Source organism: Haliaeetus albicilla, chromosome 11 (genome assembly GCF_947461875.1).
Source record: "Haliaeetus albicilla chromosome 11, bHalAlb1.1, whole genome shotgun sequence".
Lineage (NCBI taxonomy): Eukaryota > Metazoa > Chordata > Aves > Accipitriformes > Accipitridae > Haliaeetus > Haliaeetus albicilla.
This window is the reverse complement of record NC_091493.1, coordinates 13,818,120-13,845,918: the sequence shown is the minus strand read 5'-3', so window position 1 is coordinate 13,845,918 and position 27,799 is coordinate 13,818,120. Positions and strand designations below refer to the sequence as shown.

Below are 27,799 nucleotides of genomic sequence, written 5' to 3'. Positions count from 1 at the left end.
ACCCGGCGCTTCTAAAGTGGTTGTGATGCTGCTGCTGGGTGACAGGCATGCATGGCTCTGAGGGACAGGACGGTGCCATGGAGCGGGCAGCAGAGGCCTTTGTTTCTGTACTGCCTGGCAGGTTTTCGGCACAAAAGGGCCCTCACAGGAAAGGAACAGTACCAGGGGATGTGGCCAGTCCTAATAATTGTGTCACAAATCTTGTGGTATTTGGCACGTTCCTAAAGACCTGGCTCCTAGAGGCGAGGCAGGGGATTAAATAACAATTGCTTCCTTTCTCTTTCAAGCAAGGCTTAGCTCTGTGGTTGCAGAGAAATGCTTGAAATGTGACTCAGGATGGGGGGTGGGGGGAATCTTTGCCTTCCAGCCCCCTTCTCTCTCCTCGTCCCCATGATCCCAGTGTGGATACGTTGTGATATCTTACGATTTTTTTCAATGAAAGTGTTTAAAACTATTGGAGGTATCCAGAAGGACATAAGGTGTGGCCAACTCTGGGTGTGTGGGAGTATTTCTGAGTATTTTAAGCAGAGGTCAGTCACATTCTGTGCTGAGACACACTCTTGCAACGTCTGGTCCTCTTCAGAGAAAGGACAAACAAAAATGGGACTGGGTGGCAGCAAGCTGAATATCTCTGAACGGTTTTTTTCTCTTGCTTCCTTAGAGAAACCCCTTGGGCTACTCGCAATTGAAATTTCTCTTATTTTTAAATCTTTCTGTTTTTCTGTTTCACAGATGTGAAAGCTGAGGCTGCTCATTTCTGTGTTGGTTTCCTAATGCAGTCATTGTTAGCAAATCCGTATTGATTTATTCCTATGAAAATGCATCAACGCTTAAAGTAAAACGCAATCCCATTAAGAATGATACAGGTTTTGCAGATGGAGAAAAGTAGGTCAAATACTGCACCAATCATCCCAGAGTGTGTCCCTTTAAGCCAAATAAATGTGTGAATACACTTAAATTGTCAGCATGTCATTTGATTGCCATTATTTTGCATCTTTTGGCATGAACTGGCAGAGCCCTGTGACTGAACAGGGTTGAACACGTCAATTCTGGTGTATTAACCAGGTTGTATTTTACACCTGGGCTGCATACGGGGGTGGAGGGGGGTGCGTGTTTAAGGATTTTTCCTTTCTTCCCATTGCAACAGTTGACTTCAACTTTAGCAGGAAAGCCACATCATTATATGCAAGGGACATTGTAGCAATGCAGCACAGGAACACGATTTAAATCTGATCATTAAACTGCCGCAGCAAGAGGCTGCGAGAGACGGTGTGGATGGTCCATCTGCAAAATCTGTGCTCCTGTTGTACAAGGAGGAGGGGCGGAGGGGGGGAGAAAAAGCAGCTGCTTGGCTGTGCCATGAGAGGGAGAGACTGACTGTTGGCACCATCTGTAGCTGTCCTTTGTGCTTGCTGCTTTATCTGTTCATTATAGTAGGGTACTGAATTTCTCGTGCTTTGAGTGTAAATGAGTTGAGATGCGCCTAATACTGTCAGCATAAAAAGCAGTAACTAAGTACACTAAAGATGAATAGTGTAATCTGTAAATTCATTTTGAGTTTGTTTCATCTTGCTTGAATAGCCCAGGAAGTGATGTTCTCCAGAAGCCAGCTGTACCAGATGTGCGTGTGGGGTATATATTCATCTTACCAAGCGGAGAGCAGAGCGGTGGAGGTGGATGGGGCAGGGGACATGAGAGGCTGCCCCAGCATTTCCAGCAGAGGAGAGTAGATTCCTTTAGAGGGTTCTTGCTCCTACTGAGCATGATAGAGGGGGACTGGTAACAGCTCTGTTTTCATTCCATGCACAAACACCGATTCAGGGAAAAGAGCGATTATTATACGTGGTACATGAGTTGAAATGTTCTGGGGGAGGAGAGGTTAAACCTCTCCGTAATGACTTCTGTGATAGGGATGAGTAAATTTGCTACGTTTTATACCTTCAGTCTCTTAGTTTCTAAAAACATGAGTCCTCTCCAGATAACTTGTAGAATGAAACCGTCCAGCTTATCTTCAGGACCTCTTTGTTCTTTGATGGTTTATATTTCACTTTTATAAATGTGTGTATTGGATATTGGTGGTAGTAATAACTCATTAAGATCTTTTCTTATCTTCGCCTCACCAAAGCAATGCTCTCTCATTGGCATATTCCTTTTCCTGGAGTTCTCTGCTTTTTTTCCAAGCAGGTTTGGCTTTTGTTTGCAGATGTGTGCCCTCAGACCCGTTGGGTTGTTGCTTTTACCTTATTTGTCAAGTGCATATAGGTGTGCAGAAGGAGCAGCTCCCTCCTCCCATCAAAGCCTCATTTAAGATGGACGATTTCCATTTGATGCTGTAGTAATTACACTCAGCTGTGGAAGTGCTCAGCAATCCACTATTACTCTGCGACGGCTGCGTTTAGCGTTCAGCAGAATACTTTATTCGTGTTTCTCAGAGCTCAAGTGGCCATGGTGTGCGGGAAGAAACCCTACAAGGCAGGGATTTGTATCTCCAGGCAGCTGGAAAAGGGGGAGGGGGGCCTTTGTCACTGGCACATTAGTAATGATATGCCAGGGATAAAAGGTGAGTATAATTTGATCAAATGCTTGTTGACAGATTCCTTGGCTAATAGAGAAGCAGCTTAGACTGACACTCATTGCTGGAACGTTTCAGAGCTCTGGGGAACGCTTTCTGTAGGCTACATGTGAGGCTGACAATTTCCGAATGACCATATTTAGTTACATAAAGGAGCGGTGTCCCCTTTTCGTCACAGCAGAGCTCTAAAATGCCTCCCTACACACCACTCTTGACCTTCCACTTGATAAATGCAATGAAATTACCACCTCTCCTTTGTCCAAATGTGTGACTAATTCACAAGAATGGCCTGGGATTTAAGTATTTTGCTTGTGTGGCCATTAAATTTGAGAAATTCCAATTGTTTTCTGTACTGAAAAATCATATCTGTGGGTATTCTTGGCAAAGCAGGTTCCTTCTCCCCCGCCCCCCCAAATATGACTTTACAGTTAGTCTCTTTGGAATTTGTTCTGTGTTAACAGTACCTGTGAGTAGGTACTGTAAAAAGAAGGTGGTGTACCCTGAAATGATAGTTTGCTACTGCTTACGATTATGCTATTTGGTGAAAAGACAACCATTAGAAAAACAAGAACTGAAAAATAAAAGCCTCAAATTTAGAGAATTCTGCACTTGTCTCTTTTAAACCAGCAAGCCTAAAGTTACATGTTGAGCTCTCTAACTCTAAACCGCTGCGGCAGCTTGAGTTTCGAGTAGTTTTCTGGTTATCACCGACTTGTGCAATCTGTTGATTTGTGTTCGGTTCATAAAACCTCAGGAGAGCACTTAGTTAAAAATTAAATACAAAGCATTTTTTGTTCTGAGGGTTTTATAAAGCATTCTTTAAAGAAGGAAAAACCCCAAGCACTTCCACTTGAGAACGTTTCTTCACCTGCAGAATTTTGCAATTAGTTTGCACTTTGTTCTGGTGAAACTCTTCACCGTGTCATACCTTGGTGACTTTTTACCAGAGCCACTTCTGATGCTGGAATTAAACAGGCAGCTCTGAGGCTCTGTCGGGTGTTGCTGGAGGCTTCAGTGGGATGTCTTGGCTGAGTGCACTCATGGGAGCCAGATTTCACCTGCAGTCACTTTCTGGGGCTCTGCTTAATGCAAAGTAGGTGGTTTCTGTAACAGGGTCTGGTCTTTTCTGAGTGTGGGTGCATAAGAGAGAGGCCATGTTTTCAGAGATAATGGCCCCTTTCATATTTTCAGAGGGCATTGCAAGCTTTTCATCTCTCTAGGAAATCTTTGCATCTTCATAGTTTATAAGCTTGATTTTCCTGTAAGCACAGAATTACCCTCATTGACCAGAAGATGAGGCACATAATGGAAATACCCATTTAGGGGTTGTGCTGGATCAAATATAGACTTAAGTGCCTAACTTTGTATCCATACATCAGTATGGCCATATTCTCCTGTTTATTCAAGACTGGTAGCTGACAGCAGTTTCGGAAATGAATTCCTGGACATGGGTTTCTCTTCATGCCTCTCCAATTAATCTTTTGCACAAAAATAGCCAAACAGAAAAGAGATCTTGTTGTTCTTTGCTCCCCTCTGTGAATTATGTCTTCTGTATGTTTTTGTTACGTTTCTATTAGTGTGAAATGAGTTCTTCTCTGTCTTTTTTCACTCACAACAGCTATCCCATGTCCTTGTGCCTCATCCATTCTTCATCTCTGTGCCAGTCAGCTCAGACAAGTTCTCTTGTGCCTCCCAGGCTGTGCAGAGTGTTTGTTAACTTGTGTAAAAACATTGTAATGATAGTGTAGGGCAATTACAGACTCAGTTTGATAGGATAATAATGTGAGTGGTGGTTCGTGGACAAGCTTTTAACTTCTGGGGTTTGTCTGTTCAGATTGTGACTCCTGTTACAGTAGCTTGCATCTGCATTCAGCTGTGCGGTTCTTCAGTTGTGCACTTACTGTCATTGTGTTCCGTTTGTGCAGCGCTGCTTTCGTCGTGGTGTGAGGAGCTGGGACGGCTCTTGCTGCTTCGCCACCAGAAAAGCCGGCAGAACGATCCTCCAGGGAAGCTACCCATGCAACCCCCCATGAACTCTATGAGCTCCATGAAACCTACCCTCTCTCATAGGTGAGTCTCAGCCCAGTCCATAAGAGTGGCAGCCTGTACAGATGTACCGCATGACAGATTTGTTAATTGAAATGCTTCTTACCATTGATGGAGGTAGCTACACTGTTTCATGCACTGAACAGCACTACAGACAACAGGGGATCTGTAATTACAGCAAATACTAAATAAACTTGGGTTTTGTCTTCACTATTGCCTGGTGCATAGTGAAGTGAGGCTTCCATCTTCAAATCTGTGCTCAGATCAAGTGGGCTTGGTTTCAAACCTCAAGTTGTGCCCTAGAGATAAACTTCTACATGTCTCTCACCAGACATTTTCCTACCGTTTATTTAAATACAACTGGCTTTTCTTGAGGTTGAAAACATTTCACTGATGTTCTGTTTTTGTAAGTGTGGTTGGAAACGTATTGTATACAAAACATTTGTATAGTGAGCGTAGCCATAGATGGGAGAATGTCCTATACCGCCTTACATCAGGTGAGGATCACAAATGCAGGGAAAATGTGAGCATTAAAGGACATTAGAAGAAGCTGAAGATGTGAAGCTTTTGATTACCAAATTATGTAGAGGAGCAGTATTTGTATTTCTTGTCTGCAGACCCTAGGTCAAGGCAAAAGCTGAAGAGTAATTGTAGACAGGATTAAACATTCATTTCATGCTTTATGTTTCTGGGAGTTTTTTTTCAAGGCTTTCTTTCCCCATCACAAAGAGTATAAATTGTTTTTAATGTAGGGCACTTGTGTTAGTAAAGGATTGTAAAAGTGCAGGTGAGGCTAAATTCCTTGTACCTAGATTCCATGGTAGCATAAGTAACTTGAACTTTTGTGTTAGAATGGAGCTTAGGGACATCTTTTTACCAGTGCATTTGCATGTGTGAATTCGTCTGGAAATCACTTTTGGTTTGAGGTTGGGTTTTTTTTCCTTATTTGTGTCGTAGTTATGGGAAAACCATGCAAACACTATGTCTTTTATTATAGCCCTTAAGAATAAAGTCCTTTTTTGTGGTATAACTAATACAGTATCACTGACTTTTCAGAGTACCTGGATTGCTTCTTTTCTCAGTTGCTTATGAAATGATTCATTGTAAACACACTTTAAAAAAGACAAAACCGAAAACCTGTTGTTCTAAAATAACTTATTTTTGCACTTCAGAGAAGCTTTGCAGAAGCCAAGGTGAAATTAGTGGCCAGTCTGCAGAGAAAGTGTGGTGCAGTGTATACACTCTCTTAGGTGTACTTTTGTAGTTTTTTAGATGCCTGATTCTCATCCAACCTTTTAGCTTCTGTTCCCCTAGAGTCTATAAAGTAAGGATGAATGCACTGTTCTATCTCACAGGGACTGTGTGCTACATTAGTAGATAAGGTAGGCACAACTGTTTTCTTTCATGGCAGTTTTCCACTGAAACTCTGTCACATGTCAAAAAATAAATACTTTCTTCTGCTAAACCTAAATACCAGCATTTCTGGCAATACCAAGTTACCCAATATTCTACCTAATAGTAGAACATCCTGCCCAGTATCAAACAGTCCCTATAAGTTTCTCTTGAGTATTGCCCTTGAAATGTTTTACTGAAGAAGGCACTGGGAGTCAGTTCTAAATTACTGCTGTTTACCTATGAGATGCCCGTCTAGAAACATAATTTCTGTGGCATAACTTCTTATCTATAATAGCTGCAGCAGCCTCTTAGGGATTTGGAATACCTGCATCACTGCTTCAGTGTGTGCTGTTGTCTCATCTGTAATTTAGCCATAACCATGACTGCTCAAAATCTCTCAGGTGGCACATTAGAATGAGACATCTTGTGGCTCTCCAACTTCTTTTTCCAGCTGGAACTGTTTATTTTCATGGATGTTTTATAATCAGTCTATAAGACAGTAGTGAAGTATGGGTGAAGAATTGAGTTTTCTGTTTGTTGGAATTAAACGAATGATGAAAAGCAATTAAGTACAATCCCAGTGATAAAGCTGTTGATGAAGCAACATTTGTATTTGCATTAGATTACGTTTGGGTCAAAAGCTTGGTATTAAAGTTCACAGGATCTTATCTCTAATTGACAAGGTTTTTGTGTGAATTCAAACAAACAAACAAAAAGTATGCTTTGCATTTCCTACAAGAAATTAATGTAGCCGGCTACTTCAAATTTTATAAAAGAATTAGATACTAAATTAGAACAACCAAGAGCATATTCAAGAACCTTATGTAGCTTAACAGAGGGAATACAAGATACATGTCAGCTGCCGAATATCACTAGACAAAAAAAAACCCTACCCCTGTTCACACAGAGCTTTTTCTGCTGTTGCTTTTACTAGGAACAAAATTACCCAGAACTCTAGTCAAGGACTAGAATCCCGATGTACCTGGCACTACAGAAACATAGCTGCTTAGTCTCAAAGTTGAAACAAGCCTCGGTTATTTAAAATAAATTCTGACTCAAGAATACATCACAAGAATCTAAATCTAAGGATTCATATTTAAGAAACTGTCTTCACATACACTGGAGGGAATTCAGGTCTGGCCTATTTTTAAGGAGAACCTTTTATTTTTAAAAAGTTAATTGAGTTGTGGGAGAAAACTGAAGTAGACAGATCAAAGAGGGCTTTGATATTGATACTGTTGGTCAAATGCACTTACAGAGAGCAGGATATAAGCCATACAAGGATGTGCGCACATGCAACAAGTGCTTTCAGAGTAAGGACTCTATCGTGCTAATTTCTTTCTAAATTTAGTTTTTCACTAACAGAATGATCGACTGTTGCATATAGAACAAAAATTCAGCTAAATACCTACTTCCTAATGTAGGGTGGTCAATTGGATTGCAAACTCCTGTGCTTTATGAACAGCATGACCACTGGATTCTCAAAAAAAACCCAAACCAACCCCTCAACTTTTTTTTTTTTTTAAATCAGTATAGTGTAATAATAGGTTAAACTTGAGTGTGAGATTTGTTGATATTATTATTATTATTATTATTATACTTTTTTGCTGATTCATGTGGGTAAACTTCACTCCTGTACTGAAGGACCAGTATGAGACCTATCCACCTCCTTAATCCTGTATAACTTCTAATTTAAATCCAGCTTAAAGGATTTATGGGGGACTTATAGAGAGCCGGTAGTCTTTGGGCTGGCCCTTCTGCATAGGAGTGAAATTTCGTGCTTTATAGCTTGCAGGGAGTAATGTAACTTTCTTGTGTTGTAGTTTTCTGATCTGGCATAATGTCTGTAATAACAGATACTACTCAAGGTGGCTGATTTTTTTTACTTTTAAATGAATATAAGGTCTTTGGCAAATGCTGTTATGCAAGTACAAATTATTGTCATTGTATACCTTCCTTTGCTTTGATCAAGTTCCTGCTTAACACTTCATTGCATTATGTGGTGGGCCTTTACATGTGGATCAAATTGAATCTTCCTTGACATGGGTACATTTTCCGTCAGTCCCAGCGGGAATTGCACCCTAGTTCAGTTTAAGGTGGATCTGACCTATGCAAGCCCTAGGAGGGTTCTCATTTCTTGCATAGCTTGTAGCAAAGCTTACTTTGTCAACAAAACCACCTGAAAATAGACAGCTGTTGGTTGCAGTTTGGTATATTATCATGAGCATTTGTCGAGTTCTTATTGTCTTCTCTCTCGCTCCAAATTTTGGCTTCTAAGTTAATTGCCAGCTGCCTTGCAGTTAGTGACCAAAGGGTAGTTATGTCTGTATAGGGCAGTCAAGATTGATGAAAAATATGAAGTTAAAATTATTTTTATCACAAATTACTTAGTGCTAGAGGTTTTGAGAAAATTAAACAGTAGATCAAATTAAGTAGTAATTCAATATTACAGTAGGTGCTTTATTTATTATCATTACTGTTTTATGTTCAGGCAATTGCCATAAATACCCTTTATTGGTTAGACTTGCTTTACAAGGGTGCTTATTTTAGTGTTTGTTTTGTCCCTTTTTTTCTTCCAATTTAAACTTTACTAAGAGCTGAACTTTCAACATCAGTAGGAGCTCTTGGAAAAGAATGGCAGTTCTGTGTCTGCATTTTTACTGGGTGGTTAGGATTGGCTTTTAGATAGTTTGTTAAGAATCAGGAGTGATCTGGCTATAACATACTAGTAGAAACAGTGTTAGAGTTGCTGCAAAGGTTGCTGCCTTTTCAATTTTGCCATCATAGGCGGTTTTAACAGTGATGGTCACTTTAAAAATGTCTGGGTGAGAGAAATGGTTAAAGTGAAAGGTCAGGTGCAGCATATACACACTTCTGTGAAAACAGGCACGTTGTGCATGTTTTAGACATCAATCTGAAGTCGGGGTTCACTTCGTTGCTGCGTGTGGCTGTGGCGTACAGGAACAATCTTTGTGAAAGAAATCAAAACTCTTCAGGTGAAAGATAAGATTGTTTCAAAGCGTTTTCATCTTTCTGTTTGTGAAGTTGTGAAATAAATATAATTAGGAACTGAACAGATGGTAAATCCTAATATAAGAGAATATACCCAGTAAAGCAACCTGTATTACTCCTAATTCTGCAAGAGCAGCCTCTCTTTTTCTTCTGTCTTCCTTTGTCAACAAATGTTAAAATCCACCATCAGGAGAAAATGAGGGAAAAGTTCAGAATCCAAAAATGTTTCTGCAGAAGTGCCATTTCTTAAAGAAAAAAACCCTCAAGGTTTGTTCAGAACAGTATTAAGTAAGGCCCCTGATGCTCTAAGCATTGTAAAGACAAAACTAATTGCTTGAAAGTACTGTCCCAAAATTTGTTTGCCTATCTTGTCCTCTGAGTGAAACCACTGATAACTAGTTTTAGCGCATACGCTTATTACGGGGAGGAGATGGAAGAAAACCTTGAAAGAACGTTGAAGCTAAAAGCAAATGATTAGTAGTGTCTAGCTGCAAACTGGTAATGTGTAACTATTAGCTGTTAATAATTAAATCTGTAATATTTTAATGTGAAAAATCTGCATTTCATTCTAGGTGAGATAATTTTGTGGTCTATTCTTGTGGTAACAGGAGAGACTGAGACACGGTCTCTGAAAACAATAATGGACAGCTTAACGTCTCTTCAAATATATATTCTTCAGATGCTTGGTAAAAGGTATAGGATAAGGATCATCTTTTATTGGGTGTGCAGCTCCTTACACAGATGTGAAAATAGGGCTTCTGTATTGATTAGAGGGTCAAAGTGAGTGCTATTGCAATAAGAATAATATGTAGCAGCACAATTACTATACTTTGCTGACTTTTTCTGATAAGTACATGTAAGTGTTACATACTCTACATTTTCTCCTCTAAGCATTGTATATACTAGATTAAAAGTTTTGGGGTTTTGTTTTGTGATTTTTTTTTTTAAAGTTACTTTTCATTAAAAAGTGTCAGCTGATATTTTTAAAATCCTGGTAAAGGCTGGGCAAATAGTATTTAAGGTATGTCTGCTGACTGAGGCAAAATCTTGACCTTCTCAGGCTTTGCCCTGTCTATGCTGGTTTTTAAAATATGGTAACTAACACCTTTGAAAAGGCAGCTATCGTTCTAGTGTTTGGGCCATATTGAACATCCAATTCCTGAAAATGTCTAAGTGATTGCAATTTGCTGTTTAGCGATAATCACAGTAGTATCATGCTCTTTGCATGAGGGCTGCTCTCAAAAGCAGATGAATCTAGGTGATTTTCTTCTTCCAGTGTGTTGGGAAGGTTCCCTCTGTCACTTGTTCTCAATGAAACCAACTCATTTCTGATGGCACTGGAGTTAAAAATCATTCAGCTGCGGCAACACCCCTAGTTTTTACCAATTTTGACTGTCAGCATGATAACCGCATGGTGACACTGAAAGCTATACTTTGCCTAGCTCTTTGATGCAAAACTCATTAAAATCATCGGGAGTCTTTTAACTGGATTGAGTACCTTTGGATAGGGAACATCAGAACAAAGTCAGCAGTGCCCTCCAACCAACGCAGCGTCAGGTCCCCGTGTGAGGTTTAGCAGTCCTTTCCACGCACAGAAGGGCTGGAGGAGGGACAGCCCCTGGTTCGCACAGGGCGAGTTCAGTGTGAGTAGCTGTTTGCTGGGTACCCACGCGGTTAGCATCGCACTCCAGCCTGCCTGCCAGGAGGTGACATGGCTTCTAAGCAGGGAGGGAGTTTTACAGTCTGGCGACGTTTTCAATTTTCAGTGGAGTGAAGAAAAAAAATTACTGGCATAAATGATGGAAAATACCTTGTCTTTTTTCAAGATTTTTGTTCTTTTGGCAACGGGAACACAAATGTGTATTTTGTCTAAAACCTGGTATTTTTCTTGATGCCTTTTCTTTACATGTATCTGTCATTCCTTCACTTAGATGAAAATGTGACCCTCCACAGGATTTCCCTGTAAATAGATTACAAAAGGAGTGAATTCCTGATATACGCTTTTGTCATTTTTAAATTCCTGCTATTCCCATACGCTTGGGTTCTCGAGTCTCTTTATTACCGCAATGGGAAGAAAAGGAAGTAGTCATTGCTATTTGCAGTGATGGAGGGCTTTTCTAATGGTTTCACTAAAAGAAACTGGGTTAGAAATTCTTGCTAAAAAATTCCTGACCGGTTTTCACTGGAGATGACAACAAAGCCTGCTCAACAGACAGACCACATCAACAACCTGTGCAGATGGGTCGGTGACGTTAATTAGATACTGACAGTGCCTTTAGCAGGAATCGGTGGTTTCTTCCCGTGAAAGGGCTGTCCAGGAATGAGGACTAGCACACACCAGCCGGGGCATCTTCTCGAATGTCCTCATCTCCGCCAAGCTGAGTTTGCGGGGAAGGTACCACAGTCGGTTTACGCTCTCCGTTCCCACTTACCACGTCAGGGGAGATGCGATGTGATGGTTTGTTTGCCCGTGTCACTGTGTCAGCAACAGCATTTCCAAACAACTTTGACAGGCAGAGTGTCGGAGGCGGCTCGGGGAGACGTTTCTCAGACCTGCCCTGTACGCGCCTCGAAGCGCAGCCGTCCCTCGCCGGCCAAGTCCTTTGCCCGGGCTCCCCTGCCCTGCCCTGCCCTGCCCTGCCCTGCCGCGCCCCGGCCGGCCCGCCCCGGGCGCCGCCGCACGGCGAGGGGGCTGCTCGGCGGCTGCCCCCCCCCGCCCCGGCAGCCGGCGCCCGGCCCGACCCGGCTCGGCCCGCCGGTTTCAGCCCGGTCGCGCCTGCCGCGCTGCGGGAGCCGCTGCCGCCCTCGCCCCGGCCGCTGCCCGCGGCAGGCTGCTGGCCGGCGGCGCGGCTCGGCTCGGCTCGGCGGGGCTCGGCTCGGCTCGGCGGGGCTTGCCCCCGGCGCCCCCGCTCCCCGCTCCTCGGTCAGCCCCGGAGCCCCAGCCCGGCTGGCTTCCAGTGAGTTGCGGTGGTGCTGTGCTGCCCCCCCCTCCCCTCCCTCCCTCCCTTCCTTCCCGCCGCGCCTCTTGAAGAAAGCGGTTTTTTCTGTTGTCGGGGAGCGTAAATCAGCTTCGTCTAAAATCTCGGAAGTGCAAGTCCATCAAATCTTCCTCCTAGCCGCCTGCTACACCTTGCGTGAGTCAGACTGCAGAGCTCCCAGTGCCCTTCTCGCTGTGCGGGGCTGCTCGTGTTTCCCCCTGTCTCAGAGGCAAAAGCAGAAGTGGAATCTGCTCACGCTTTCAGCGGTTCCTTCCCCGGTTGTTGTAGCAGTCGCTGACCTCCAGGCACTATGAATAAACAGCAAAGCTGGGAACAAAAGGAGTCTTCTGGCTGCCATTATCTCACATTAACATAGCAGACGCGCTGCGGTGTGAACAATGCGAGTCTCATTCGCCGATAATCAGCGAGTACCCAGGCATTTGGATTACCAAGGCAACAGGCAATGGTAGAATACTGGGTGGGTGTGTTTTTTATTGTAAAGGAGCAGTCGGATATGGAAACCCAGGTATATTGATAAAGCAGAGCAGAAGGAATGCCTGGTGGCAGGGGGGGACTGAGGGCTCGGGGTTGCATTCCGACACACGTGAGATAAATAAGACATGGATGAAGCAGGTCTGTGCTGTGAGATGCAATAAAGATTAAACTGCATTTGTCAAGCTGAAAACGATCATAAGATAATTTCAGCATTTTGAAAAAGGTAACAGGTGGCATGTTAATAACAGGGCTGTTACCGGTGCATTTTGTAACTGTAATCTGGGCTGTAGGAATGCATTGCATGGTCTACTTGTGTGACAATAGAACTGGGTGTGATGCTTTAATCTTTTTTTCCTTTGATCGGATGGATGCTGTAGTCCCATAATGTCAGACGATGGTAACCCTTTCTGCTTCTTCTGAGGCAGGAGCCGGTCTCAGTAGGATTTTTGTTTCTTACCTGCATAGCTGTGATCGTTTTTTCCACATGGACAGAAATAAGTTGCGTTATCTCTGTATCTTTGCGTGCGTGCGCACACACGTGTGCATGGACATATATGAAATGTGTAACGTAGCAGGACTGTGTGTGTATGCAGGGGGGTGTGGGTGTTTGCAGGTTCAGAAACTTCTGAATTAATCTCAATATTTGGCCTGATGCATTTTTCTAATTTCAGGGGTTAGATTTAGACGCACTAACTCTTGCTGAGCAGCATGGTACTTTGTAGGCATGGCTCTAACTGATGAGACTGTGTGTAGTAGAGTAAGGCGCCAGGAAGCAGCAGCAGCAAGCATGTCACAGCCTGACCTGTAACAACCCAATGTGAAATGAAGGCAGCGTTCCCACCTCACACAGTCATAAGTCATCCAGGCCTCACAGGCCTTGTCAGGACTATAAAGAAAAAGTAAAGGGCTTTCGGCTTCCAGAGGTACTTCGCATCACCTGCTGAACCGCGGGCTCGGTTTTGCCATCTCAGTCTCCATGCAAGCGGCTGTATTGTGCGTATGTGTGTGGCTGCATGAGTGGTTATTGTAAATGTGTGTGTTGATATTTAAAAGAGCAGAGGCAGGGGGTGATAGCCACCTGCTAGCTGCAGGTGCTGTCCAAAACACGGAGCTGATAAATGGCTTGCTGCTTTCACCTTTTGACTGCTTCACCTGCATCTCTCACCTAGAACGGCTTCAGAATGCTTCTATGTTTTCAAACGGTTTGCCAGAAAACAGCCTTTCTTCCTTTTACAGTGAATGATGAAATTTCTAACCGCTCTCAGTCCTCCTCTTCAGTTTACGTTGCTCATAGCCTGCTACAGGCAATGTCCAGTACTGAAACAACACTTGAGGTAATTCTTTCTTGATAGGGAAGGACTAGGTATGGATCCTCTGTGCGTTTGGAGAATTGAAGCTTTCCAAAGGGTTAGAGAATGTATTCATCTAGTTGGAAAGAGTGGAGGGAAACAACAGACTTGAGAAATTGTGGGGGGATAATTTTTCGAGTTGTATATTTTCTCTGTAAGATCTGAATGTTTGGAGGCACGCCATTAAGAAGTAGAGGGAAATAAAGTCTTGCAGAATGCTTCCAAATTTGCTTTTTTTCACTTTTGCATTACATAAAAACACCCAGTGATTCAGATGGGACTCTGTCTTATGTGTTTGTTTAGTGAAATACACGATGGAGCCTTAATTTATGCCAATAGAATTTAAACTTCTTCAAATAATAACACTAAATAGAGGAGTGTATTTGAGGAAGGTATGCATCACATAGATGGCATCAGTCAAAAGTAAATTACTGTTAGCCATCCAAAGCCAGTATTAGTATACAAACTTCCTATACCATCCTCTTTTTTTTCCTCATCTTTACCGTAAACACCTTAGGATACCTGTATACAACATCGACTTTTAGTTTGCTTCATGTCAGTGTGTGATGTACAGAGGTAGTTATTCTTTGTTTTCTTTACAATTTGTCTTCATATTTCCTTGCTGACTGTAAGTGGTCTTCATGTCCTTTCTACATGGGTGTTTCCTTGCTCTGCCATATTCCTCCATGTGAACAGAGAATGGATTGTGTAGAGCGATTTCTGCGGTCTACAGAAAACACAGCACAAAAGGTCAAGGAATAACTTGGTTAAATTTTGTGTTATGAAGATTTTTTAACAGTAATGTGGTTTAATATCTGTCAACTAGACTAAAAACTAATTTTAACTGTTTAAGTTGAAACACTTTGGCCCAGCACTTTAGCCATATGAAGATGGTGCATGTATCTCTGCTGGTGAGGCATTGGTTTTGTTCCCCTGAAAAAAGTCTTGATGAAAAATAAGAAGTTAGTTGTTTCCTTCTAAATGTCCAGGGTTTTTAAAAAGAAGACAAAAGCAGATCTCTGAAATGTTTTTGATTGCCAGTAAGTGGAAACAAATTTTGGCTTTCAGGTGTCGCATTGTTTTCTGCAAATTAGTAGTCAAGGCCAAGGATATTTTCAGTGGAAATTTGACCCCAACCCCCCCCAAAAAAAGAAGCCATTTGATCCATTATTTATTAATAGATTGCCAGGGATTCCTGGCTTATCAAATTGGGAAAAAATTAGCTGAAGTCCTTCCTGGAGCATTTTAGTGTTGCAGGAAACCGCTAATAGTATTCCATCTGTTCTTGTGATTTTATTTTTAAAGAAGTTGTTAGGTTTTGTTTATACTGATATGAAAATGCTAAAAATGTGGTGAAATTCATGCCTGTTCCATAACGTGAACACAGGAAAAAGGCGGTTCAAATTCAGTATTTGCATTGCACCATGCAAAACAGCCTTTTTCTTAAGTAAGAGTATGGTTAAAATAAGTTTATGGTGGTGCCCTAATCAAGAAGGATTGCTAACTGAATCCATGTTAATAATTAAAGCGATGTGAGTGGTGTTCATTTGAGAAATCCAAATAAAACAAAAAATAAACCGGAATGAAAGAAGCTAAGCTGCCTAACTTGTGAGACAATAAGGGCATGAAATGCATGTATTGGTGCTACAGTTAGCCAGGGCGTTATTTCCTGTTCTGATTGTGGGATTTGTGATATTTTCCACTGCAGACAGATGAGCTTTTAGGGGGGGGAAAGAAGGGTGAGGCAGGAGCAAGGAGCCTTGTTTGGAAATTGTTATGTTTTAGTTTGTATTAAAGTAGTGTCACCTAGAGGCTCCAACCAAGAATACAGCCAAGGGGTGCTCGGCACCCTGAGCACACACGTGCCCAGAGGCAGTTGCAGAGGTAGAGCAAGGTGCAGATACAGAGAGGTGCCAGAGGGCAAGAACAGATCAGGAGCCCCAGTTTTGGGCTGTATTTGGACTGTTCAGATTTTTGACTGTGTGTAACTGCAAAGGAGTGTTTGGCCTGGGTAGATCTCTGACACCTCACTCCTCGTCGTCAGATGGTCTCCTCTCTAGGTGTCCACCGGTGACAAAAGAAGACATGGGAGAATGACAGTCAGTGTTACACTGGCAATTACCTGCTCATCTGGGCATCAGCTGAAGAAGTTATGATAGGGTCAGTAGATTTAAAGGACTGTGTGGACTCTGTGTCAGCTACCAGTCAGGTGGGATGACTGCTTCAGAAACATTAGACCCCTGCAAAACTGTACAGCTGGCTTGAGGGTAAGCAACAGAAACTAGCCACTCAAAGCCCAGTTGTGGGAAACTTGGTGCCAGTGCTTGGAGTGAAAAGTTTTTTTGAGAAAGCCAACACCTGGTGCTTTTCTGCAGTAGTTGATAGATTTTCAGTGTTTAATACGGAGATAGCTGCTTTATAAAGGTAGTGTTTTAGACACCTGGCCTTCTCAACAAGTGATGTGGAAAATCACCAGGAAGGTATAATTCCAGTTTTTACCCTCCCCCACAACATGCAAAGTACCAATGCTCTAGGGATGCGTACTTCACTAAACCATCTGAATCTCTCCTTCCTCAATCAATGAAGACATGTAAACAGAGTATCAGATACACATACAACTGCTTTAATGACAACATAAACATATTTAAAATACAGCATTTTCAAACAATGCCACAAAGCATGTATAAATTACAGTAATTCACTAGTATTAATTTACTATGCGGAGCTCACTTTTTATTAGGCAACTTTTATTAGAATTAACTAATAGTCTGTGTCTGACATGAAGTCTGTAACTATTCCAAAGAGGGTGGGTATCTGCCTGGTTCTGTTTTCATAGTACTGGGATTAAGAGAAGCTGTTTAGACCTGAGTACCAACATACATCTCTGACATGAGTGGTGGTGTATTACCAGTGGTTTCAGTACATTTGCCAGCAGCTAAGAAATCCTTCCTCTTTATTCCTTGATTGCAGTTTCACTACATCATAGTTTGAGAATTAATTTCCCTCCATCTCTTCCTCTTTGCTCTATGGCTTCCTCTGCTGTTTGGCCTTTAATGCTGACCAGTAGTATGTATAGGTTCATTAACACTATTATAAATTTAGTCAATACTCTTTTAGTGGACTCCAGCTGAGCCCAAACTGACTCACTGCCCTCCAGGGTGTAGTGAGAGATTTAATTACCCTTGTACTGTTCCAACAGGAACAATGTCGAGGGCAGCATTTCACTGTGGCTGGAGAGGTTGAGGCTTCTTTCTCTATTGGCTGCCATTTTCAAGTTTAAAGAAAGGGATTTCAGGATAAATCACAGCTCTGTATAATAACAGTGGAAAGCCACTGCTCTTTTGCAAATGAGAATTGGATTGGTCACGTTTCATTACAGTACTTACATGGATTTTCCTTTGATGATGGGAGTATTCCTTTGGGTTGTCTAAGGACAGAAACACAAGTTGAAAGAGTGAAGTGGAGGGACAAGTAATCCTTTAGTTGAGTGGCAGGTGTTTCAGCATCTCCTACTGCTTGAAACCAAAGAAGCCTTCATGCGATGGACAACGGGTGGGTATTGTACTCGCTATGGCAGAAGTCATACTCAAACATGCATACAATTGGTGATGGGCCAGAGTATCATGCTGAGGAATGCAAACCATAAGAATGACGTGTATTTCTCATTGGGGTAACTGAAGTGAAGTCTACAAGAGTAAGTGTATATTACGGTGTATAAGTTACGCTCTGCAAGGCACATCTGTCGCTATTTTAGTGTCTGCGATGTAAAGCTAGGTGCTGTGTTGGATAATGTGATAGTCATGTGATTCAGTGTGCACAATGAGTATTTCTCAACAAATCTGTACCTGGTCTCTTTTTCTGGCTTTCATGTGTTATGGTGGGTCCTGTGCTGGAGGCTTTCATCATATGTCAACAGTGTGGTTTCTTGAGGTGTCACCTGTTTTAACTGTAATACAGTAAAAATTGAGTCGTTTACTCTTCTTTGTAATTAGATTAAGTGATTGTGTAATCTTTGAGAACCCAGTGCAGCCTTCCACTAAACAAATGCTCTGACTCTACCATTGGTATAGATGAATAATACATGAAATCTTTTCCATGTACTGTAAAGGAGAGGAATGGGTAAGAGAAACATGCTTTGGAGGCAAATAAAGTGAAGAAATAGTTTTAACTTCTTAACAGCAGGCTTAGGCATCGCTAGCTCAAAGTTTGAGTATGTGTACAAACCATATGGCATATTTGCATTAGAAGAACCTTCAGTGACTCTGTGGTTTGATTCCTGCCTGTCATTACTCTTCTTATTTACTCATACACTTGCAAAACATTTGCCTTGTCCCTGAGGTTTTATTACTTGGCCACAGCACATCAGTGGGGAATAGAGAGGAATGGCTTCAGTGAGTCCTTTCACTGCTTATGTCATGGAGAGAGCTTCTTTGTAGTCATTGAAGTATACAAACACTCATATGTGCCGTAAATAGCCAAAAAAATCACAGCAGACATCATCAAAAACAGCCAGAGAAGGAAGTAAAGTAGGAGGCATCATTCAGAGCAGGAAAAAAAGAGGAAGGCTTCATAGCAGTCACAAATTCTGGGTTAGTCATCATTTGTCTCCATGTTGGTGGAGAGGACTTGCTGAAGCATTGTGTCACTTGCAAACATTAGTCACTGAAGCCATTGTCTGAGCTGCTGAATGAGAGTGGCAAGATTTTCAGCCTTCTAAGAGAAAATATTTTAAAGAAAAATGGACTAGGGGGACTTACTAATTGCAAGGTGTTAAATATGCCCTTACTCATACATTGTTTTATATGGATGCTGTCAACATAAACATTACACGTCAAGCATCTTATAGAGAATTACTATTCTCTGTTCATTTTCCCTAATTATTTGTTAGGGGAAATTATTCTTTTCCCTCATTTAATTAATTTTAATTTTTTTGGTGATTTTATTGCTTAATTCAGGTTGGGTATTTTGAAACAAATAGGTCAGATCAAATTCACAGTTATGTTCTAATACAGTGCTGTTGTGCTGGCACAGCATTATGGAATTTGTTTGAAATTTCCTAGTTGTTTGTAAAATTTATTCACTGTTTTCATTTTAACTTACACAGTTGCTGTTGCTGTCATTAGATTATTTTTTACTTGGGACATAGGTGGTTTTTATCACATGGGTGTGTACTACTTTATGCAATGCAATTCCTATTCTTAAATGATTTACACTAGGTGTTACGAGCAGGCTAAAGAATGAACACGTAGCTAGTCCTTGATTTTGGCTCACAGTGCAAAAGGAAGGAGAAGTGGTCCAAGCCTCGAGTACCCTCTGGGGACACGGGAGAGAGTCAGCTCCCTGGTCTGCCACAGAGCCCATTTTAGGACTTCGGCAGGTTGGTTGTCTCACCGTGTCTTGTATGAGTTAATTGTGTGGCGCTTCATGGTGCGGGCTTTGAAGCATGTGGATAAAGTGCTTGTAGAGCTTGTATGGATTCTTTAAGCAAGGTAGCCCTGTACAGAATTCTAGTGATAGCTGATAGTCTAGGCAAAAATGCAGTTCTTGATATAAAGTACAAGTCAATGGTGTTTGAAAATGAAAGGGCAATGTGTGTGTATTAAATGGTATATATATATAGATGAGGAAAGATCATGTGTGTATGTGTACATACACACAAATAGAAATCTAATTTACAAGTTAATAGTATGAGAACGAGCAAATTTCAAGTGCAATATATTTTACAGTTATGGGATTAATAGTTACTTTCACCGGATTTAACGTATTTCATTAATTACACTAGATGCGTACCTATCCAGTGTTCATTTTGAAACCACCGATGCTTTCATATGAAAAGAACAGTAAGAAATGTTTGCTTGTATCTGTGGATAAAGCTAATGGAAAAACCCAATCCTCTCATCCACATATTTATCTGAAAGATGTGTTGTATATCTGCAGTTGATTTTCTAGAATGCTGATTAGCTAATACTGTTTTTGGCATGCAGCTTATCCATCGTGTGGGAGAACACTATCTGAATTTCAATTTACTTTTCAAAATGATGTTGAACTGCTATTCCTTTAAAGGCTTTTCTGGCCATTTGGGGACCCAGTGCAGACAGTGGAGCTGCGGTCTGGTCTCAAAATCTAATTGAATTGATACAAAGCAGCTGAAGCAGTGGTTGTTGAAGAGCTTGAGATGGATGGCAAAAAATAAGTGCTTCTGAGCAACTTGCTTAGTGTCCTTGTTTGAAACTGCCCCTAAGTTTTACTTTCATTGGTAACAGACCTTTATGGTAAAAGCCCTGTGCTTCAATATAGTTAAGGAATTCATTAGTTCTGTGTGGTTTTGATACGATCATGTTGCTGTTAAAGAAACTGTGCCTCTGAGAGTATTAGGCTAATAATGGAAGAATGGAAGGAGGAGTGGAGAGTTAAGGTAACGTCCAGTGTTAATCCCTTTGTCCCTGCCAGCAACTTGCCACTGTTTAAAATTCCAAAATCTTACCCTCCTAAACATTTGTTTTTGCAGTGATGGGTCTTTCCCTTATGATTCTGTTCCCTGGCAGCAAAATACCAACCAGCCTCCAGGCTCTTTATCAGTGGTCACCACAGTATGGGGTGTGACTAACACCTCTCAAAGCCAGGTAAGCTTTGTTTTTATGCTCCACCCCACCCCCACCCTCCCCCCTGCCCCCGCTTAGATACGGGTTTTCACTAATGTTTGCAAAATGGAAAGCTTTTTGGAAAATCCTCTTGAGATAGATAACGGTGTTTGCGTTCTCTTTGTTGTACATGGTGCATTTTTTTTTTCCAGTCGTGTCCTCTTTGGTGGCATCGGAAAGGAGCTGTCTGAAAGCTTGAGTCAGTAACTCCTTTAGCTGCATGCAAATGTCAGGCTTGGGTTTAGCACATATTTTGCACTGTATGGTTTCAACACCAAAAGCATGATTTTGGGGTGATCCAAAACCTCTTGGGAATTTCAGATTGAATTTAAGGAATTGTTTTATTAAAAAAAAAAATCTACCTAGATTTATCAAGCGACAGTTATTGTTGATTTTATCTGGGGTTGTGTCATACTTGTGGGCTAGTGAAATCCAGTGCCAAGTCTACCCCCATGCTGAGGTGCTAACTACCAGCTATAGTCTGTGCTCTTTTCAACCTCTCCTGTTAATACTGCCTTACTTTGCAAAAATATTTCAATATGCATTGGAGCAAAAGCATGAGCTCCTGGCTTCCAGGTGAGAGATACAGTTACTGGATTTTCATTTGGTTTTCTCTGCTCTTACCTCTCTTTTTCTTCTGCAATTTATATTGAATTATGCTATACAAAAAGAAGCAGCTTTAATGAAGGAGATGCCAATTATGTATGACAGGGTGCTCTCCAAGGGATGTGGCACAAATCAAGCTCTCAGACAGTCTAGTCTTTTCTTACATCAGGACAACCGTAGATGAAGTGCTCTAAACACATCACCATCTTTAATGAGTGCAAATGGTACATAAATCCAACCTGTCTTTTCTACCTTGTTCAAATCAAGTGACATTAGATCCCATACAAAATTTTCTGTGGATTTTTTTAAATTTTTTAAATTTTGGTCAGAAAATGAAAAACAAAATTGTTACAGATTGAGCTATTTGAAAAAGAAATTATTCAGGGGCAAAGTCATATAGATAATTACATGGTAGTTATGTAAGCACTGGTTTTGGCAAAATCTTTCTTCAAAAAATAAAGAGAGGAAACAGTAACAGGATCTACAACATGATTTATTATTACTGATTTCTTTTTAACACCTTAAAAGAAAAGGTATCGCATCTGGGAGAGAAATGCCTGAGTAAACACATAGGTCTATGCATTGGCCAGAAAATGGAAATACAGTTTCTTGTGGAAATCTTTCACACTTAAAAAGGCAAAAGAAAGGGGGGGGGGGGGGGGGGGAGGCTCAGAGTTTTGTTCTGTCATAAGAACACTGTAATGTTACTTGAACTCTTCATGATACTTCAGAGGAATGTGCAATAAAAGAAAAAAAGTGCTTTGGTAAAAAGAAGAAAATGCTTCTTCAGAATCACTTCAAGGGAAGAGTGAAACTCTGGAATGTAAAGATTGGCTATAGCTATTCAGAGCACACTGAAATGAATGACAGGGTTTCCCATAAGTCTTCATGCTCCCCAAGGGAAGGGAGTGAGCCGGGCTCACCGATTCCCTTTCACAAATTCCCAAAGCTTGGTCTTCTGCAAAAATCATGACCACTGAATTTCTTCCCAAGTAGGAGACAGATTTCCATGCCGGTGATCCATGAACAGCCATACTTGGATCTCAATGGAAATCATAGCAATTTTGGTTCAGTTGAAAAAAAAAAAAAAAAGCTTCAAACAAGCAAACCAAGTCCTTTTAAGAACAGAACAGAGGACTCTTTTTTTTTTTTTTTTTTTTTTCCTAAGAAGCAATAAAAACAACCGTCAGACTTCTGTACACTTTAGAGAGAATTATATTCAAGAACAGGTTAAGCCACTGAAATATATTCTTTCACAGTTTTTGCATCTATAGTACCGTTTGCAGTATGCCAGTGGGACTGAATATTTGCAAGTTATTTCAAAGTCATACATCAGAAAAAAAAAAGAAAAAGCACGTACTTTCTCTTCATCGGATGAATTTGTCACCTACAGAGCATAGTTCTAGCAGGTCTTTGTCGTAACTTTTTTCATAAGCGTGTTAGTTTGGCTTCCATCTAGTTAAAAATCTTCTGCGAAGGATAATTAGAGATCAGAAAGCCTTGTTTCGAAATGGCAAAAGGAGAAATCACCAGGAATGTGCACCTAGACATTGATGCTGTGAAAAGCCGAAATCAGGACTCAATAGTCAAAAGACTATTAAGCAGGTATCCTTTATTGCAGCGCTGGGCACACAGGGGATTTCTCCTCCTATTGTGTGCGCCTGATCAGGTTAATGGCATAGTTTATATACAGGTTCTATATACATATTCATTAGATTTCTGAGAAAAGTTTTACATATTCATTAGTTTTCCAAGAACTCATTCTCATATGCTAATGTCCCTCGTGCAGACACATTTGAGGTCTCTGGTGGTCTTCAGGAGTCTTCTGGTGGTCTTCTGTAGTCTTCCTCACTTGTCCGCTGTTTGACCCTTCTTAGATGATTCTGCGCAGTGTGATCTTCTACATATTTTGATACATCTTATCCTAAAGAATGCTCGTTAGTGCCTCTATTATCTATGTCTACATTAATGATGCAGTTCTCCAGACACTGCAAGGCCATCCAAAAGCAGTTTTTTCTTTGGTGTCTTATACGTTGTGCAGCATACAGAGCTCTGATCTACTACTGGTCAGCAAATAATTGGGAAAAGAAATAGCAAGACCATTGTGTTCTGAAAAACATCTTGTATCAACATCAACAAGGTCTATGTTCATTAGAGTTCAGAGTACAGGGTGGTTATATTTTAATTTATCAATGGCAGCAAATCAACTTAATTTGCTTGATGTAGTTCAAGGTACAGCCCCTTATTCTCATGTTTCTACTCACAGGTGCTGGGAAATCCAATGGCAAATGCTAACAACCCTATGAACCCAGCAGGAAATCCCATGGCTTCTGGGATGACTACCAGCAACCCTGGAATCAACTCCCCTCAGTTTGCTGGACAGCAGCAACAATTTTCAGCCAAGGCAGGCTCCACTCAGCCGTACATACAGCAGGGCATGTATGGACGACCCAATTATCCTGGAAGTGGAGGCTTTGGTGGCAGGTAAGATTTACTTGTGTGAGGTGGAAAATGGATGTAAATAGTTGATGAAGCTTGTTGTAGTGACCTGGCAGAAGTGTCATGGGCTTATTTTAATTATATAAAGTCTCAGTAGCTATTTTATGCTGGTTAACTGAAGTGCATACTGCTTTTACAGCTTCCGAAATCAGCTACCCAAACTGCAATGAAATTCATCACGGTAAATGGAAATGGCTTAGGTCAATCAATTAGCTCTAATAAACCCCCAAAATAAAGTTTTAATTAAGAGAGATTGTTAAACAGACCACAGGCTTAGGAATGATTAACATTTAATAAGACCAGGATGTGAAAGGTATTGATGGTATAATTTCTACGTGCGTATGGAGGAATAAGCTTGAGTATTAGGCAAAGTAGGTTCCCGTGCAATGGGATATTTCTGCCCAAAGACTTACTCCACAGCAGGAATTTGAAAAGAATTGGGGGTGAAGATGTTTGTTAAGAGAGGTGGTCAAGCTGTGTATTTATTTTGGGGAAGTAAATGGTGCTTTAGTGAAATAAGCCAAAACTAATAGCCCATGTTTTGTTACATTTTGACTTTCTGTGTCTGTGCTTTGTAAACAAGGGTGGTAAGTGCACTTAACTGAAACCACTATTTATGGTCCCTCTGCAAAGCCTGCTGAAAAGGTTGTTAGCATAGTCAGTGTAGTGTGAAGAATATAAGCCTGGGACTCGGGGAACTTATCTCTCCTTTCGTCTCTGCCACCAGTCTACTGAGCGACCTTGAACAAGTCAGAAGGTTTCTTTAGCTTTGTATTAACACCTCGAAAATGGGCACAGTATACTGGCCTATATTTATAAAGATAGTTGATGTCTTGGAGTGGGAAAGGCATGGTTTAGCTTAATATATCTTATGATCAATGGGAGAGCCAGGTAAGAACTGCAAAATACGTTGTGTGGGATCCAGTAGAGCTGATTGCATTGGGTCTCTCCTGGCCTTTCTGCTAAGGTTCAGGGAAGAATGCTTTTACAACATTGGGAACACTTGGTGTAATTCACCACTGAGGCAGATGAACGCGCTGTAGAGGAGGAAGCTCTCTGTTCATGCTGCTGTGCAATCTGCCCCTACACTACTGGGAAACGGAGCATGCATTAACTTCCAGGATTTCAGTTCAACTTCACAGTAAGCTACAGAGCTGCAAAGCAGTCCCCTGCCCCTGAAACAACTGACGATGGTGACTTGCAGTCCCAGAGGCAGCCCTATGACTGTTGCACCTCAGCAACACTTGTATCTCATGTGCACACCTAATTCCCTGTCCTGCTGGCTTTCATTAGGCATTGATACGTGGTTTTGGAACAGTTCCAGATGAGGATCACGCCAATGTTCAAAAGAAAATCCACCAGGCATGTCTTAATTCTCTCCTCCTTTTTTTTCCTTCTTGCTTTCTTACTTTCTTTTCTTCCCCATTAGTTACCCTGGAGGCCCAAATACCCCTGCAGGAATGGGGATCCCCCCACACACGAGGCCACCAGCTGATTTCACCCAGCCAGCTGCAGCTGCTGCTGCTGCTGCTGTTGCGGCTGCAGCCGCTACAGCAACAGCTACAGCTACAGCCACTGTGGCAGCCCTTCAGGAAACGCAGAATAAGGACATGAACCAGTATGGACCGGTAAGAGAGTAACCCTTATGTCTTCATATCTGCCTGATCTGGACCATTACAGGGAATTGGGCTGTCCTTCTTACTTTTTTTTTTTTTGTTTTTGGTGCATGAGCATGGTTATAAATGCTTATGAGAAACTGCTGGAATGTGTGTACGTAGGTATGAGTTGGTCTCCTGTGTTTTTCCCAATAAATCTTGCCTAAGCGTATTTTGTAGTTTGGAGGTTGCCCCTTAAAAAAATTTAAGATTACCCAAAGTTACGGCTGCATCTGACATGATAATATATTATTGCTGCCTTTGCCAGCCCTGTGAACCTCTAAATCTGAGTAGCTGGTGAAATGTTCCAGAATCTTGGAATAGGTTTTATACCACTTGGGTAGTTGTTTATTTTGCCAACTACAGTTGGTTGATTGTTTTTTTTTTCCCTTCAAATAAGGAAACAACAGTAGAAAAGAGATTTGCTTTTTAATAATGTTGTCTATGAGAACAGTGATGTGAGACATGCATTTCTGGTGATCCATAGCTTCCAGCATGTCATGACTTAATGTAATAATTTTTTCTTAAAATTAACAAGAGTTTGATCAATTCAGGTTTTTTCTTCCTTAGCTTTTTTACCTCTCTAAGTTTTGAAGTATATGGGCCCATATGCCAGGTGATGTAAAGAAGCATGTTGTCTTAGAAATTGTAGTGTTGTGCTGTAATTACACAGCCAACTTCCTAACCTGTTACCTTACAGACTAGCCAATTTAAATGATTTAATTGCTCACCTTAGACTTATGTCTGTCTTTCTCTCTTATGCCTTCTACACTTCTAATTGAATTTTTATTATAAATAACATCACCGCCCATCAAATGTTGGAGAACATTGAAGGAAAATGCGACATAAATCTTCCCCTTCTTCCCTCCCCCAAAAGCATGTTCAGCTCCCTCCTCCCATTTTAAATGCATGTCGCATTTTATTCTTTTTTTTTTTTTCTTCTTCTTCCGTTGAAGGTGTGTTCCTCTTTCCAGATGGGTCCAACTCAGGCTTACAACAACCAGTTTATGAACCAGCCTGGTCCTCGTGGCCCTGCTTCTATGCCAGGCAACATGAACCCAGCAAGCATGGGAGCAGGAATGACACCTTCCAGCATGAGTGGGCCACCCATGGGCATGAACCAGCCTCGGCCTCCTGGAATGAGTCCCTTCAGCACCCATGGGCAGAGGATGCCTCAGCAAGCCTACCCAGGCCCACGCCCCCAGTCTTTGCCTATACAGGGCATAAAGAGACCCTACCCAGGAGAGGTAATAAAATAAATTATATTTTGCGTACACTGTTATTTTGACTGAAAGTTGCAGCATGCTGTGTAATGTGTACTGTGCATCCCTGTATGATAGGTACGTCTTTGTTCCAGCCTTGGTAGGAATACTGCCATTAAAATATGAGCAGCAGCAGCTCTTCCTTTTTAGCTTCTAAAGTATTCAGGTTGGCTCTTGCTATGTTAGTCAAGATGACAGTCATTAAAACCAAGAAAGGCCCAAAACTGGCTGAGCCCTCAAAATGTCACTTTGAGATTCTCATGCTAGATGGTGAATTCACAGACCTTAAGCAGACTTCCTTCACAGGAGTGGATTTATTTAACGTGACAACTTAAAAGAGGTGTTGAAGGTGAAATACTTCATTTGAGCCCAATACATGTGATCTGCATTTTCTTGGATGGTTTTGTTGTTCTAAGGCAATACAGGGCATACATTGTATAAACACCAATAGTAATAACATTTATTTTAAAGACCAATTGCTTTCCAAACTTCTTGAAACTTGATTTTCGTGGACAATGAGATGAATATAAATCGTGTTGAACTCCAATCCCTCTGTGTCAGTATTTATCTAATACAAGTTTATTTGGAGTGTGGTATTTCTGTGTAAATTCCTGTGCTGTTATATGAGATCTAAGTGGCTTTGTAGACAAAATTACATCGCCATTGACTTGTATTATGAACTTGGGCAAAACACTTAGGGTCAAAATTTTAAAGAGATTTAGACACCTAAAGATGTAGACAGACAAGCTTTTGGTTTTTTTAAAAAGCACCAATGCATTTTACTAGTCAAATTGGTGTGAACTGGGTAGTAGATGCTTTTGAGAATCTCGCCAACTCTCAGCATCTATATGCACCTAAATGTCTTTAACAAATCTAGCCACCAGTTACTAGCTTCAAAGATAATTTCCTGGTAAAATTCTGAATTAAACTGAGACGACAACAACAGCTATAACTCCAGGTGTTGAATATTATGGTATTGACCTGACTATAACAATGGTAGTAAGAGTTTATAGAAAACATACAGCAGAGAGTACCATGGTATGCAGAAAATACAGCAAACATTTATTATTGAGCTACCTTTCTTTCCTGATCTGCAAACTTTTTAATAAAAAAAATAATCAGAAATGTAAAAAGTTATGTGCTTTTGCAGGAGATGCTTCTCTAGGAAGGCTTTTCGCTCTAAATACTGCCACTTACTCTACAATTAAGTTAAGAAAACATAGAATGTGGCTTGTTCAGATAATTCTTATCTTCCAATTTCATACTTTAAGGAAGACTGTAAATCCCTT

The 27,799-nt window shown here is 41.2% G+C and overlaps 1 protein-coding gene across 12 annotated transcripts in view; it reads left to right on the top strand.

Annotated features, from left to right (window-relative positions):
• Positions 1-27,799, top strand: part of ZMIZ1 (zinc finger MIZ-type containing 1) — a 361,777-nt gene that overhangs the window by 302,896 nt on the left and 31,082 nt on the right. For 10 of the 12 annotated variants that reach the window (XR_011326825.1, XM_069796192.1, XM_069796197.1 and 7 more), the window contains 5 exons: positions 4,498-4,642; positions 20,356-20,470; positions 23,361-23,578; positions 25,023-25,221; positions 26,205-26,495. Coding sequence is in view for 11 of the 12 variants with exons in the window: in XM_069796192.1 (XP_069652293.1) it covers positions 4,498-4,642; positions 20,356-20,470; positions 23,361-23,578; positions 25,023-25,221; positions 26,205-26,495 (968 nt within the window). In the remaining variant the exon portion in view is untranslated. The remainder of the gene's footprint in view (positions 1-4,497; positions 4,643-20,355; positions 20,471-23,360; positions 23,579-25,022; positions 25,222-26,204; positions 26,496-27,799) is intronic. The other 2 variants (XM_069796202.1, XM_069796196.1) reach the window with 1 other exon arrangement.